At 37.5% G+C, this 15,168-nt stretch overlaps 2 protein-coding genes across 2 annotated transcripts; both read right to left on the bottom strand.

Annotated features, from left to right (window-relative positions):
- Positions 1-7,990: 7,990 nt before the first annotated feature.
- On the bottom strand, positions 7,991-10,391 carry LOC112170479 (patatin-like protein 2). Its single transcript, XM_024307787.2, has 6 exons — positions 9,910-10,391; positions 9,605-9,792; positions 9,312-9,501; positions 9,047-9,208; positions 8,646-8,948; positions 7,991-8,438 (listed from the first exon to the last, which is right to left on the bottom strand). Exons 1-6 carry the CDS (start codon positions 10,042-10,044, stop codon positions 8,157-8,159), a joined length of 1,260 nt encoding a protein of 419 aa, XP_024163555.1. The 5' UTR covers positions 10,045-10,391; the 3' UTR covers positions 7,991-8,156.
- Positions 10,392-12,511: 2,120 nt separating this feature from the next.
- Positions 12,512-15,168, bottom strand: LOC112173506 (patatin-like protein 2). Its single transcript, XM_024311139.2, has 7 exons — positions 14,893-15,168; positions 14,280-14,461; positions 13,970-14,159; positions 13,682-13,843; positions 13,286-13,588; positions 13,003-13,175; positions 12,512-12,830 (listed from the first exon to the last, which is right to left on the bottom strand). The coding sequence occupies exons 1-7, from the start codon at positions 15,025-15,027 to the stop codon at positions 12,740-12,742; spliced, it is 1,236 nt and encodes a 411-aa protein (XP_024166907.1). The 5' UTR covers positions 15,028-15,168; the 3' UTR covers positions 12,512-12,739.

The following is a 15,168-nucleotide window of genomic DNA, read 5'->3' as shown; positions in this document are numbered from 1 at the left end:
CAGCTCATAGCATAGGATGGCAAAGCCTGTGCCACCACCCTTATAAGTAGGTCCTTACCAGCACTACTCAGTAGTTTTCCCTGCCAACCAGCTAACTTTTTACTCAATTTCTCCTTGATATAAGCAAAAGGCTCAGTCCTATTCCTCCCCAAATAAGTAGGCAGTCCCAAATACGTCTCATGCTTAGCGTCAATAGAGACACCCAAGAAACCTGCCATAGCACACTTGTCCACCTCTGGAACTCTCTTACTAAAAACAATACTGCTCTTAGAAAAATTAATCTACTGACCAGAAGCTAACTCGTAATCATGCAGAACATTCTGGATATGAAGACACTCATGCAAAGTAGCTTTTCCAAACAACAAACTATCGTCCGCAAATAATAAGTGATGGATAGTAGGAGCACCCTCACAGACTTTAATACCCTGCAACTCACCATACCCGACTTTACGCTCAAGCAAAGTTGAAAAAACTTCCGTGCACAGAAGAAACAAGTAAGGTGATAGAGGATCACCTTGTCGAAGCCCCCTAGTAGGAGTCAAATGGCCCCTAGGCTGACCGTTTATCAGAAAGGCATACTTCACAGTAGTCACACACTTCATAATCACTCCCACCCACGACTCTGCAAAGCCCAATCTCAGGAGAACAGCTTCCAGAAAACTCCACTCCATGCGATCATAAGCCTTACTCATATCAAGCTTCAAAGAGAAGACCCCCTCAGTGCTAGAGTAACAATTATGAATAAAATGTGATACCTCATTTGCCACAAGAGTATTATCTGTAATTAATCTCCCAGGGATAAAAGCACTCTGACATGGAGATATAATCTTTGATAAAATCTTCTTCAACCTACGCTCACGAAATTAGTATTAGTTAAATAGGAAACATTTTTTCTTGTTTGATTAATACTTGATTATCAATTGACAATTACATTTTTTCCTTATAAGAAACAAACACCATCTAACCTACGCTCACGAAATTAGTATTAGTTAAATAGGCTTTATTACTAATTAATTATATCATAAGTATTACTAATTAATTATATCATAAGTAGTTTCCTTGACCAAATATAATTCTTTTTACATGCATTTTAAGACAACCACAACCATTAATATAAAAATAGATAATCTTTGTTATAGATGTAGTAACTACTTCACGTACAACTTGTTATTACTGCTTTTTAAACTAAATTACAAATGTTACCACAATGTGTTATCATATAGGTAAACCATTATATTTTGACCAAAACTAATATGTCCTCATTGGTATAATAAAGTTCTCCCTTGCGTAATTAAAGTAATATATTATGTAATTTCCGTCATTGAAGTTATAATTACTTTCAAAGTTTCAATCGACGTAATTTACCAAAAACTACAACAATTGATATAAAAGCGATACTTTTTGTTCTAATTGTAGTAATTACTCTACCTACAACCTATGTATTAGTTTATGGACAATTTAACAAGTGTGACAACCCTAAATTTATTGTCAGTAAATCTTCATGTTTTATCATTAATGAAATTATTACTTCAATGACCATGCAGTTTACCATAATTCACGTCAATTGATGTAAAAGCGGTAATTTTTTTTCTATTTGTAGTAATTACTCCACCTAAACTAATGTACTAGTTTATGGACAATTTTTATTTTATTTTATAAAAGAGGATCAAAGGGTTTCACTCCTGCCCCCATGGTGACTAGAACCCATGACTTCGTACATAGTAAATCTTTATGTTTTTATCATTAGTGAAATGATTACTACAATGACTACACATTTTACCACGACCCCCAACAATGGATGTAAAAGTGCTCACTTTTGTTCTATTTGTAGTAATTACTTCAAAAATGCATCATTTACAAGATAATCAACCATTTTACAATTCTAACAACAATTGTGTTTTTTGAATAGAAATTGATATCAATAGAATCAATAGCCAAAATAAGGCCAGAGTCTACAAACCCTCAAATAAGAAACCCGGCAAGTAACAACCGGTACAACCTATCTAAGAAATTGCAAACAATTAAGTTCTAAGAAGCGCTCGCTTTATGCAAGCCTACACAAGAAAGGATTACCTCGTCTTCTAAGGAAAGGAAATCATTCAACTAGTCTATGCCTGCCAATCACGCAATTGTGGTACAAGCAAATAACTAGAAACGTCTGAGAAAACTTAAAAAAGTTCCCCTAACTCACACAGGCTTGAAACCTAGAAAAAAAAAAAAGAAAGAAAAAAAAAGAGACTATGCCGCAACTAGCTCCTTTCCTTTCGGATTAGAGCTTGTAGGAGCATCTGCACCATTCAGATTGGTCAACAGACTCTTCTTAGCAGACTTGCGCTTCCCTGCACCATCTACCTTCACAGTTTTTTTCTTTTCAGCCGTTCCAGGTGGGAGTTTATTTTTGCTCCCCACCGGCCTCCCTCTCTTCTTCTTCCCTATGCCTTGATCATTCTGTGGCATTGCAACCCATATCTGCAGGTTTAAGGGTTTTTTTACCCACTGCCAAGCTCAATATGCGTTTCTTTGGAGAGATGGTGAGCTCAGCCTCAACCCTAGATCGGCGCTTACCTGCCAAAGTCTCCACCATACTGTCAGAATCTCCAATCTCTCTAATGCTTACCTTACGATGCGGTTTCTGCACCAAGTAAGTAGGTTACCCAAAAGCTACTCCGGGATCATTCTTGGGAGTTGAGTTTTGAATATCAAGATATGCCCATTGAATGAAACCCTAGGAGTGAAAGCAACATCATGGCTGCAACCTTCAGAGCCCGACCCCGTACCTAGGTCGCCAACCCTAAGCTGCATGACGCCGGCTTGCACCGCCGCCGACGTGCCCAACACCGTACTCTCCACATCATCATCTTCCTCATTTAGCGGCGGCCCCGAGCACGGCAAGCCAACGTGTGTGACCAAGCCACACCCCACATCTTCCAAACAACTTATCATACTTAAATTTGCACAAGAACTCAACCGTATCCTCCACCCAATACCATCTTTGAAAAGATATTGGTCAGATCAAAGGAATTTCAACCTGAATACGATACTTACCAACCTTCTTTCCTTGCTTATCAATCTCCTGAAAGTCCCCCAAGGTGTACCCAATCATCGTCATCACCCTTTCAGATATGAAAGTAGGTGGAATACCTTGTAACGTGATCCAATAAGAGGACTTCACCAGCCGTACCTTCTCAATTGGCATAACTCCGATCCATTATACTCAGCCAAAGCCACATGAGCACTGTTAAAACCCCATGGCGCACCCCTCCAAACCCTAGCCAGGTCTGTAGGATCCGAAAAAGTAAACAAAACCCTACTCCCTTCAGCCTCTTCAACTTGCAACGTTCCATTGACCCTCCATGTAGATCGAAACATACCTAGGAAGGAACGGACCTTGAACTTCCTGGCAGTAAGGAGTTTCCAACCATGAAAACTTCAGATTGTCACAATCCCTTGCCTTGCGACGGACGGAGATCTACCTTCTTCTTCCCCTCGGCCAGAGCGAGAGAGGAGGTAAGTCGGGCAACCATAGCATCAACGGAGCTCATGATGAGGCAGTTGAAAATTGCACAGAACGCAAAACCCTAACCATAGAAAATAGAGAGAGAGAGAGCGGCGTTCTTTTTTTTTTTTTTTAAGTGACAACAATTGTGTTGTGAACATCGTAAAATTAATATTAGACCAAAAGATATATAAGTACTCTGTATTGTAAAAAGGTTCTCCATTTGATAATTAATGTTCTCTATTTGATAAAAGTTGTTCAACTATGATATTTACATCTTTGACCACTCAATTACAATAACCACAATAAGTGTGGTCATAAGTCGTAATTTTAGTTCTACTAGGTGTAATTTATTATTTTGGGGTCGTGACCACTTACCCGATTTTAGGCTAAAAATAGCCTAAAAATAGTCCACTAAGAGTTTTTTAACCTCATTTACCCAATCCAACAGTGTTTGACAGTATTGCCCTCATTTTAATTTATAAATTACACTCATATCTATCTATCTCTCTCTCTCTCTCTCATCCCTCCGATCTGCGTTTTCTCCCTTCTCTCTCTCTCTCTCTCTCTCTCTCTCTCTCTCTCTCTCTCTCTCTCTCTCTCTCTCTCTCCCCGCACCGTGCCCGTTGCCGTGCTCCACAGAGGTCGGACGACGCCGCATAGGCCGGAGATGACGCCACAGAGGCCAAACGACGCCGCATAGGGCGAAGACGACGCCTCAGAGGCTGCAGATCGAGGACTCTGTTGAGATCGGACGGCGACGAGCACCGTCGATTCGGCGACCGGGCTTCTGGTCGATTTCGGCGATCTGGGCTTTCCAGTCTACGGCGCCGATTGGAGAAGCAGCATCCACTCCCGAAGACGACAAAGCAGCTTTGGTCGGCCTACCTCGCCGGAGTCCAACACCTGGTAGGCGAGAAACGCGTCCGGTCTTGATGTGGGTGCCCAGATCATTTTTCTGGGTGCCCAAATTAGGTTTTTTTTTTTAAGTAAAATAAGGGGCAGAAGGAAAGAAAAAAGAAAAAAAATGTTTTGAATGTCAATTGGAGGCCAATAGAGAGAAGTTAAATGTCTATTGGGGGCAATAGACTTCTAAAAATCACATTACTGGGGGGCAATAATATTTCTATTGCCCCCCAATAGACCAACATAGTACACTACATTTCCACACTTAAACACAAATAAATGTATCAGCTATCAAAAACATAATTCTCACAAATAATAACATAGAGTCAATATATTATTGGGGGAATAACATAGAGTCAATAGATTATCGGGGGGCAATAATATGTCTATTGCCCCCCAATAGACCAACATAGTACACTACAATTCCACACTATAGACACAAATAAACGTATCAGCTATCAAAAATATAATTCCCACAAATAATAATATAGAGTCAATAGATTATTGGGGGGCAATAATCTGTCTATTGGGGGACAATAAATTCATACGCCGGAATCCCGACACCAGTCCGGTAGCTGAATTCCGGTCATCGGTCGCTGGATTCCGATCACCGGTCGGCGGCCGGCCACTGGTCACCGGAGTCGGGCAAGGTGGAGGATGATTTCTCCCTCTAAGTGAGAAAGAAGGAGAGGGCAAAAAAGTCCCAAAAATTAATAAAAAAGAATTAATTGGGTATTAGGGAGATAATCCCTTAGAGTGTTTTGGGTAAACTGGGTTAAAAAACAGTTAGTGGAGCAAGTGGACAATTTTTAAGCAGAAATTGACAATACATGTTACATGTTTCTGAACAGTATTACATATAAAGAATTAAAAATAGAATGTGTTGTTAATATAGTAAATTTTATTTTTTAAAATGACACATGTCAACATTTAAGTGGATAACTTGTTAACCAGTTCTGTAGGTTTTCACTACATTAATTTATTAAAAATTAAAAAATTAAAAAATAAGGGTATGACATACATCAAGGTACCCTAGACAACCCCCTCATCAGATAGATGAAATTAAATTTCATGCATAATAGTACGTCTTGTAACTGAGTCTGGAATTGTTTACATGTACGTCTCTCTCAATAAATACCATTTACCATCTTGATTATTAGGACCACTAGAACCTCCCATTGCCGACAGAACAATGTGACGAAAAATCGTCACTAAAACTTCAGTGGTTGCTAAAGCCCAAACCGTTGTCTATTGGTTTGTTCCGAGTCTTGCGACCAAGGAAAAGCTTCTCTTTCTTTTCTTTTTGTGCTTTTGTGCTTTTGCTTCTTTGTAATTTGGCTCGTCCTAGTTTTTGTAAAGCTGGTTAGAAAGAATTATAGCACTCTTGACAAGTCTATATATATATATATATATAAGGAAATCGTTGCTAAAACTTCAGTGGAATGCCTTTTCTATATGCCAATGACGTTCGACAAATATTACTTTACGAAGTAGCTAGTCAAGTAGTCGTTGGTACTTGGTGGCTGCGTGTCGTCTTCGAGTTCTAGTGACTTGCTGGTATCAGTCACAATCTAGTTGACTATCCGACGATCCAATCGTCAAACATTATGCGACAACCATACATTTTCACGAGTCGCGCTCTTCTTAAGAAATTTCAAACTTTATTTATAGGATTTTATTGGTGAGAGAATAAACCATATATTATCACTGCATATTCCTTTCTACGTCTAGAGCTAGTTCGATCTTAAAATAATTTTAACCTTGCTTTCACAGAAGTATCAGAATAATATAGCGTTAATACTGTTGAGAATATATACATCCCACATGGGAAAAATGAGACTTTGCCTATGAGTTTATAAGGGTTTGGGTCACTCCATCCATTGACAATTGGTTTTGGATGTGAACCCTAGATTACTTTATCATGGTATCAGAGCGGGTTACCCACGTGTGCATGCCTAACGGCCACACGGGCTCCACGTCACTCAAAAGTTGTCCACGTGTATGGTTTGAAAATTCGCCACACGTGCGGGGACGTGTTGAGAATATATACATCCCACATGGGAAAAATTTATTAGGGTTCACATCCAAAACTAATTGGCAATGAATGGAGTGGCCCAAACCCTTATAAACCCATAGGCAAGGTCCCATTTGTCCCATGTGGGATGTATATATTCTCAACACGCCCCCGCACGTGTGGTGAATTTTCAAGCCATACACGTGGACAACTTTTGGGTGACGTGGAGCCCGTGTGGCCGTTTGACATGCACACATGGATAATCTGGCTTTGATACCATGATTAAGTAATTTGGAGTTCACATCCAAAACCAATTGGCAATGGATGGAGTGGCCCAAATCCTTATAAACCCATAGGTAAGGTCTCATTTTTCCCATGTGGGATGTATATATTCTCAACAAACCCCAGATTACTTTATCAAATACGCGCGTCCAAATTTATATGTAGAAAGCAGCTTCAAGCTGCGATCATATTGACAAAACGTGGATACCATTGATTAAACTTACTATAAGTACTGTAATGTTTCTCTTGCCAGAAACCCAGAGCACGTACAAGGTCATGCGAACTAGATATGGCCGCCATTGTTCTTTTGTCTTGTTTTGTTAGGGTGTGCTTTGCTGTTCTAGTCAGTTTCTGGGTGAATCGGCTTGAGCTTCAGTGGTTTAATTTCCTGTGAGGACTAGTTCCTGCAATGTGCACAGAATTTTGGTATGTGTTTGGTTGTGGCGTGTCCTCGTTGATTTTCTTTCTCCCCTTGTTTAGTAATTAGTGGAGAAGCATGCATGGTTCTTATCGGGGTTTTTTTCTTAGGTTTCGTTGTTTTTTTATAGTTAATTGCTTATGTTGATGAGGTTTTTCCCAATTCCGTGTGTGTGTCTAGGGAAAACTTCAGTTTCATGGTATTAAGTTATGGTATGTTAACATTTCTCATACATCAACTATTTTTACCCCTCTAAGAACTCATGTTATCACTTTAAGGACTAATATTACTATTTTTAGGACTCATATGGTAAACTAAGAAAATTTACCACTTAAAGGATTCATGTTACCACTTTAAGGACTAATATTACTATTTTGAGGACTCATGTGGTAACTAAGAAAATTTACCACTTTAAGGACTCATGTTACTACTTTGAGGACTAATATTACTATTTTGAGGACTCATTTTACCACTTTTAAGGTAATTGTATGCATGTCATACGTTAACACATTGTAGAATTTTCCTGACATGCATACAATTGCCTTAAAAGTGATAAAATGAGTCCTCAAAATAGTAATATTAATCCTCAAAGTAGTAACATGAGTCCTTAAAGTGGTACATTTTCTTAGTTACCACATGAGTCCTCAAAATAGTAATATTAGTCCTCAAAGTGATAACATGAGTCCTTAGAGGGGTAAAAATAGTTGATGTATGAGAAATGTTAACATACCATAGCTTTACCCATGCATGTCATACGTTAACACATTGTAGAATTTTCCTATATATATATTTCCGGGTTGGATAATAACTTGGATCTTAATAACTTGTGATGATTTGGATCATATCCGAAATTTGAAAAGTTAAAACTTCTATGGATCAAATATCCAAAAGATAAATTAAGACCAGGGAATGATTACATCGATTAGCTTGACTCTATCCCAAGGCCAGGATTTATTGAAACATCAATACAAGAAAGAATAGTATAGAATGATTAGAATCAAGTGGATTATTTGCCCTTATTTCTTAGAACAAATTATAACTCAAACTTTAATACTAAGAGAGCCATCATGACTAGATTTAGGTATAGCATGTCCCTGGGGGGACCTAGCAAGGCGAAGCCACTTCTCTTCAGACAGTAGTTTTGCAAACCTTGTAAGAGCCTCTGCATTAGTCTCTTCGGTAAAAGCCTCATAATTACCGGTCTCTAAATTAACTCTAGAGACTGGTTTTTTCAATAGGCCTTCACCAACTTTCAAAAGATCATTCAAATTCTTCTCTACTGCTATATCCACTGAAGATACTTGCCCAGTTAGCGTGTCATCCTGCAATTGTTAAATATTAATTAGTTAACCTAGCTTGGTTTGGCCAGTTAATTCATTTGGTGCTTTGTTAAATCTGCATGATATTATTCTTATTTTCACTTTGTCATGCTGCATTATTGTCGTGAATAATTACAGTAATCAAATATTAATTTTGTAGTGCTAGATGATAAATTTAGAATGTATATTAATAGCAGCCGCGTGAAATACCTGAATTCGAAGATAGTTTTCCTCCGAGTGTAGGGCTTGGAAAACAACCGACAGGTTAAAATCGACCATATCAGAACTTGACTGACTGAAAACATCAATTAATGGGGTATGTCCACCGCTGGTTAACCAATCCAACAAACCCCATTTTGCAGCAGCATGGGCATGATATTTCAGTTCTATCTTGGGTGAGCCAGTTCCTATTGATATGACTAGAAATCGACCATAGTCCATGGGTTTAATAGGAAAGAAGTCTGAACTGCCCTTGAGTATTGTCTTTGTCACTTCACCAATCGCAACTAAAGTCTGGAAATAAGAGACAAAAAAACCACATATTCAAGGCACATTTTAAGACAGTACTATATATACACTATTGGACTATTTCATGCATGCTATGTACTTACCGGGTTATTTGCACAAACGCCGCCATCAATAAGGTTAAATTCCTTAACGTTGCCTTGGAAGTCTTGGGTTTCAAAATAATGAGCTGGGAGATAAGTAGGTGCAGCTGAGGTTGCAATGCATATATCTCTGAGTAGGGCATCGGAGCATGGCTTGCTTTTCACCTAGCCAAATTAAGAAAGCACATAGTATTTACATATATTGTCGATAAAACTGTAAAGTAACAAGTTTTGAACTCTAAAAATGAAAAATATTAAGAGACCGAACCTCAAAGCTGGAAAAGATAGTTGGCTGGAGTTGTTTTATGTCAAAAGTGGGAATGACCACATTAGTCAATGTCTTGTGCAGTTTTTTGTCACCTAATTTTTCCCCAACCAAGTGGTGGAGATATTTTCCATCATATTTTGGTCCTGCTAAAGCTTTGATAATCTTTACTGTAAGAGGAAACACTGGACAGCTGTTGTTTGCAACATTAAAGAAAATATTAGTAACCAAGCTAATGAAATATTAATTGAAATTTTAAATCAATTGCCATTTAATTAGCAAGAAACATCACTTACTGCCTCTGGGGGAAGATTTTAGGGCAGTGTGTAAGATAGAAATCCTTAATATCTTTTGCGGCAAACACAGGGCGGTTGTTGTTGTTCTCGTCTGGGGTTGCAATCATGGCAGTTACGAGACCACCTGTGCTAGTCCCGGCAATCACATCAAAATAATCTGCTAGTCTTGCATCCTTGCCATCTAGCTTCTGCAACATGCATAAACATACAATTAAATTTGTACTTGATATATGATCAATGTCTATCTTTTAGCAAAAATGCTAGATGATCAAATCGAATCTACTAATTCTGCAGCAAAATTATACCTGAAGCTCGGATTCAAGGTAATCAAGGATGGCTGCTGGGATAAGGCCTCTTATTCCACCCCCATCAATGCTTAAAACAGTTACTAGGTTTCCGTAGGTTGGGGGCTGTAGAGGTATACTCTTGGTTCTTTCCATGATCAGACAACTAAGAGTTCTAGTTGCAGCTATAAAAGAGAAAGCAGAAGAGAAAAGGAGAGTCTTTGAGCTTTAGAAGAGGCTTTTGGACAGATAGATAGAGTTCTTAATTCACTTTGTTTCCATTGACAGATCAAGTATGGTACTTATAGAGTACTCCTCCTGCACTACTCCTGTCCCAAGAAACAACCCAGAAAGAGATTAGATAATCGAATTTTCAATGGTTTGTCTGTTCTATGGACAATAATATTGTTCAAATTGGACTGGCCTGTCTACTAAGAATGGAGAATTTCCTTATCCAGTCAAACTATATACACCCCTTGGATCTTCTCTACAGGAAGAAGGCTCATTATTTGTTCCCCTAGGCCATGGACAAATCATAATAAGTGAGAATTGTAGAACTTTAGGTGAGACTCTCCATCAGACTTGTAGGTAAACAATGTGAGACCATACATAGTTAGGCCAAAACCAAGTTGCCCTCATGTATAGGCAGCAGGCTCTAGCTATCAATAAGAATTAATGCAGACAATACTTTTAGGTTATTAATATGCAAAGTTCCTTTGTATGGTTTCATACAATGAATGCACATGCGCGCATGGTAAGATTTCCTAGTTTCCAAGGATTAATTTCTTCTTCACGCGCTAGAGTTTGATTCGTGAAAGGCTGCGAGGAACCATAGCAGAAAGCAGCCCGTTTGATTGTTAATTGCAGAATGTACTTGTAAGGAAATTAAAAATTGAAGGATCCATTCAATTTTGCCAGCTGATATCTATCTATATCAACTTTAACTTGATCTTGCGTAATTTGAAGAAGTTTCTATGGTCATATGTTTTTCATGGACTTTGAATTTATCAAGTTCAAAAGGAATTAGAACTATCGATTTGCTAACCTAACTAGCCCGCTGCAATCTAAAGTGAAAAGTGAATTACATATTCACTGTCCATTGGTAATGCATATGTACAGATCACTGTAATAAATTTATTAGTACTTGTTCTATTGGTAGCAGAACTTCCTAAAAGTTGCTTCAAGTCCCTCAACAAACTCAATGGTTCTTAACAGCATCTATACAAAAACACACACATGCATACACACAAGTACTATCTATGAACTTACTAATATAAATACTGGAATCTGGATTTTTGCCAAGGCTAGGTATATCTCAATTCCTAATTTAAACAGTAACTTGCATAAGTACAGTAGGCAGTGAATCACCACCATAATTTTATGAGGAGATATTTGTTCAAGGAGATAAAGATAGATGCAAAAATATGCGATAAGATCAATGAGTCTAGCTGTAATAGTATATGTATTTCCAATATATGGTTAGCTGCTAAAATTAATATGCAGTAAATGAATTAAGTTTGTTCTTGTCTTTTAGAAATTTAGTATATATTGTTGAGTACTATTCCTTCAGTTTGCTGTTTCTATCTGTGTGTTTACTGAGGAAAACCAGAGTTCTTATTCGATGATAAAAAAAAAAAAATTAAAAAAAAAAAGAATGCAAGTGGAACAAACCCTAATTGAGTACCCAGAAAACCAGGATAATAAGCTGGTATACGTATTAAGGTCAATCAAGAATATTATAAAAGTATGAGGCGGCATCTTCCCAACTTGTGTGGTTTGGCAATAATACTTAAAAACTAGTCAGTATGTCGTTCAATCTGGGCCCAAACCCTAGCTTATTGAAAGTACAATATTAACTTAGTTCATATCGATCACATGCCACTCTTAACAATCAATTAACAAGGACTCAGGGACTCAAGGATTCGAGAATCTAAGGAACAATGAACAACCACCCATGTGCATGGATTGATTATATAACTTCGTACTGTCTGTTGCTCGATCTAGTAATGGTGCAGGAGGCTAAGATAGATAGATTAATCATGGCGGCCTTGGTTTTAAATTAACCTTCCCCTTTTAATTTAATTTTGCTTTAGGTTCGCGCGAAGTTCGTCGTTGCTTTTGTAGTTCGTTGACTTGTTGGTAATAGTCATATTCTATCTATGACGGTTAATTAAAGAATTATATATTCTCCAACCTAACTGACCAAATGGTCAAATTCATGACAAGAACAGTGGAATTTCCAGAAAGATAGATGTGCTTATCAGTGAATCTTCAGAATACTATAATGCAATATATGCAATTTCACTTTATATATAGAAAAAGCTCTAAGTTAAACAACGAACAACTAGATCACAAACAAACTGAGTTTTTTCTTTTCTTTTCTTAAAGTTGAATGGTGTGCATCTAAAAAATATATAACAGGTTCATACTTTTATAAACAGCTTATAATTCCATATTGATGCAAATTTTAAGTTGATTAATTGATTTATTTACACTAAAGCGGTTCATACATTAATGTATAATTTATAAGTTTGGTGATTACATACATAGAAGCTAAACCAAAAGAATTCTTGCTTGCTAGCTAATTTTCCTTTATTCTGGCATGGAATAGGAGAATTATCGATATCGACGTGTTACAATATACACAACAATTATTTCCCGGCCTATTAGGGTTTTATTTCAATACAAAGAATTAAAGAATGATCAAGTATGTTGGATCATTTGTCCCCATACCTTGAACTACAAGAAACTGTTACTTAAACAGTTAATGCAAATGAAAGAATAGAAAAGTATGTTTGTGTAACATATATGTATAGAGGCATTCAGAATTTTTGGATATATATAATATGTATCAATGGGAGTTCGGCATGGGCATGTCACATTTTCCGTGGGGCGACCTTGCAAGGCGAAGCCACTTCTCTTCAGAGAGTAGTTTTGCAAACCTGCAAATTAATAGTCAAAACTTTCTGTCAATATATTGTTATACATATTATTTAATGGATTATCAAAGAATATAATACCATAGATATCTATGGTATTTACTGTAAACAGTAAATTCGATATCGATATCGGAGAAACTGCCAATATATATTGGTAACATATGTAGTTGCATACCTTATAAGAGCCTCTTCGTTGGTCTCATGATTGGAAGCCTCAAATCTGCCATTCTCCAAATTAACCCTAGACACTGGTTTCTTCAATAGGCCTTCTCCAACTCCTAGGAGATCGTTCAAATTTTTCTTTGTGGCTACATCCACCGAAGATACTTTTCCACTTAGCGTGTCATCCTGCATTTTCATTTCCATTAATCCATTAAATTTGTATCTGTCAAAAAATTTGTAAGATTAATTCATGCCTATCTGGAAGAATAAAGTTACATAGTAATAATTTTAAGTACCTGAATTCGAAGATAATTTTTCTCTGAGTGAAGGGCTTGGAAAACTACAGAAAGGTGAAGATCGACCATATCGGCACTTGCATGACTAAAAACGTTGATGATTGGAGTGGAACCACCGCTGGTTAACCAATTCAAGATACCCCATTTAGCTGCGCTCGGCGCATTGTACTTCAATTCAATTTTTGGTGAGCCAGTTCCTAATGATATAACCAAAAACCTTCCATAGTCCATAGGTTTTATAGGGAAAAAGTCGGAGCTCCCCTTGATTATTTCCTTTGTAACTTCACCAATAGCAACTAGAGTCTGAAACAAAAGCAAAAGTATGAATTTAGGGTTATATTCTTGATTATCAATCTTTGATATGGATTACATATATAATTTATTTCTAGTACTTACCGGATTATTTGCAGCTACACCACCATCTATAAGGTTGAATTCTCTTACTTTCCCTTCCGCGTCCTTGGTTTCAAAATAATAAGCTGGAAGATAAGTTGGTGCTGCTGAGGTTGCGATGCTTATGTCTGAAAGCAAAGCATCAAAGGATGGCTTCTTTTTCACCTGATGATATCCCAATAAAAGCAAACCATATATGTTAGATCTTTTTACTGCAGCTATAACTATATATACCATCGCATGCTATAAGTGGATTAATAATTTTACACAGAAGAAATAATAAATGTGCACCTCAAAGCTGGAAAAGATTGTTGGCTGGAGATTCTTTATATCAAACGCAGGAATGACAACATTAGTCAATGTCTGATGCAGTTTCTTGTCACCAAGTTTTTCCCTAATCAAGCTATGTAGATACTTCCCATCGTATTTTGGTCCTACTAGAGATTTGATGATGTTTATAAGACGAGGAAGCAGCCACCATCTGTCGAGGGTTTAAGAGATTCAGAGATTAATTAAGTAGTTACTTGGAAGCATCCAAAGGTAGTAAAGAATAGCTAGGTTAAAAGCAAATTTAGTTAACTAATATGTAAGCATTACGTACGTCTTCTGGGGGAAGATTTTGGGGCTATGAGTAAGGTAGAAGTCCTTTATATCTTTAGCAGCAAACATCGGTCTGTTATTCTCATCTGGGGTTGTAAGCATGGCAGTCACAAGACCTCCTGTGCTTGTCCCTGAAATCACATCAAAGTAGTCGGCGAGTCTCACATCTTCCCCATCCAGCTTCTGCAAGTTGATTAATGACTTTATTACTAGATGGTATAATATATTAACCAATAGAAATGACATATATAAGACGGCCATTACAAGAAAATACAATATTTCTATAATTAATTTGCTCTACAAGCACTGGCGTAGTTTATGCAACATGATCAAAATGTTAGATTTATTGTTTGATCAACCTAGGAGAAATGCACGAGTCGGACCACGCATTTTGATCACTTTGTATTTGACAGTTGATATGTACTAATAGCACTCAACTACTACATATATATCAATTAATATATCTGTATTGTGCCCCAGTGTGATGACTCTAGCATTACTCATATCGGACATGTACGTACATGATGGACAATGCATACGACAAATCTATAACTTGCAAATGCAAATGCATAACCCTAGTTTGGTACAAAATTGATCTAGCGTTCATATGCTACCTGAAGCTCAGATTCAAGAAAAGCAAGGATTGTTCCTGGGATAAGCCCTCTTATTCCACCTCCATCGATGCTTAGAACAGTGATTAGGTTTCCATAAGTTGGTGGCTGTAGTGGGATGCTTTTGGTTCTTTCCATGAGACTGATTGAGAAAGTCTGTGCTGCAGCTATATATGTGAGAGATCAAAAGATAACGAGATGGTTGATCTGATGAACTTTTGGAGAAGAGGCTTTAGGAAAATAGCTCGAGTTCCTTGGTGAATTCCTATTTGAGAGATC

This window comes from Rosa chinensis, chromosome 6, assembly GCF_002994745.2.
Source record: "Rosa chinensis cultivar Old Blush chromosome 6, RchiOBHm-V2, whole genome shotgun sequence".
In the NCBI taxonomy this organism is placed as follows: Eukaryota; Viridiplantae; Streptophyta; class Magnoliopsida; order Rosales; family Rosaceae; genus Rosa; species Rosa chinensis.
This window is presented reverse-complemented; position numbering and strand designations above follow the sequence as displayed.

Coding starts and splice junctions, on each gene's coding strand:
- LOC112170479 (XM_024307787.2), bottom strand. CDS start 10,044: ATGGAAAGAACCAAGAGTATACCTCTACAGCCCCCAACCTACGGAAAC. Junction 9,502..9,604: donor AAAATCTTCCCCCAGAGGCA/GTAAGTGATGTT, acceptor TGCAAACAACAG/CTGTCCAGTGTTTCCTCTTA. Junction 8,949..9,046: donor GCGTTTGTGCAAATAACCCG/GTAAGTACATAG, acceptor TCTTATTTCCAG/ACTTTAGTTGCGATTGGTGA.
- LOC112173506 (XM_024311139.2), bottom strand. CDS start 15,027: ATGGAAAGAACCAAAAGCATCCCACTACAGCCACCAACTTATGGAAAC. Junction 14,462..14,892: donor TTCTTGAATCTGAGCTTCAG/GTAGCATATGAA, acceptor ATCAACTTGCAG/AAGCTGGATGGGGAAGATGT. Junction 13,589..13,681: donor GTGTAGCTGCAAATAATCCG/GTAAGTACTAGA, acceptor CTTTTGTTTCAG/ACTCTAGTTGCTATTGGTGA.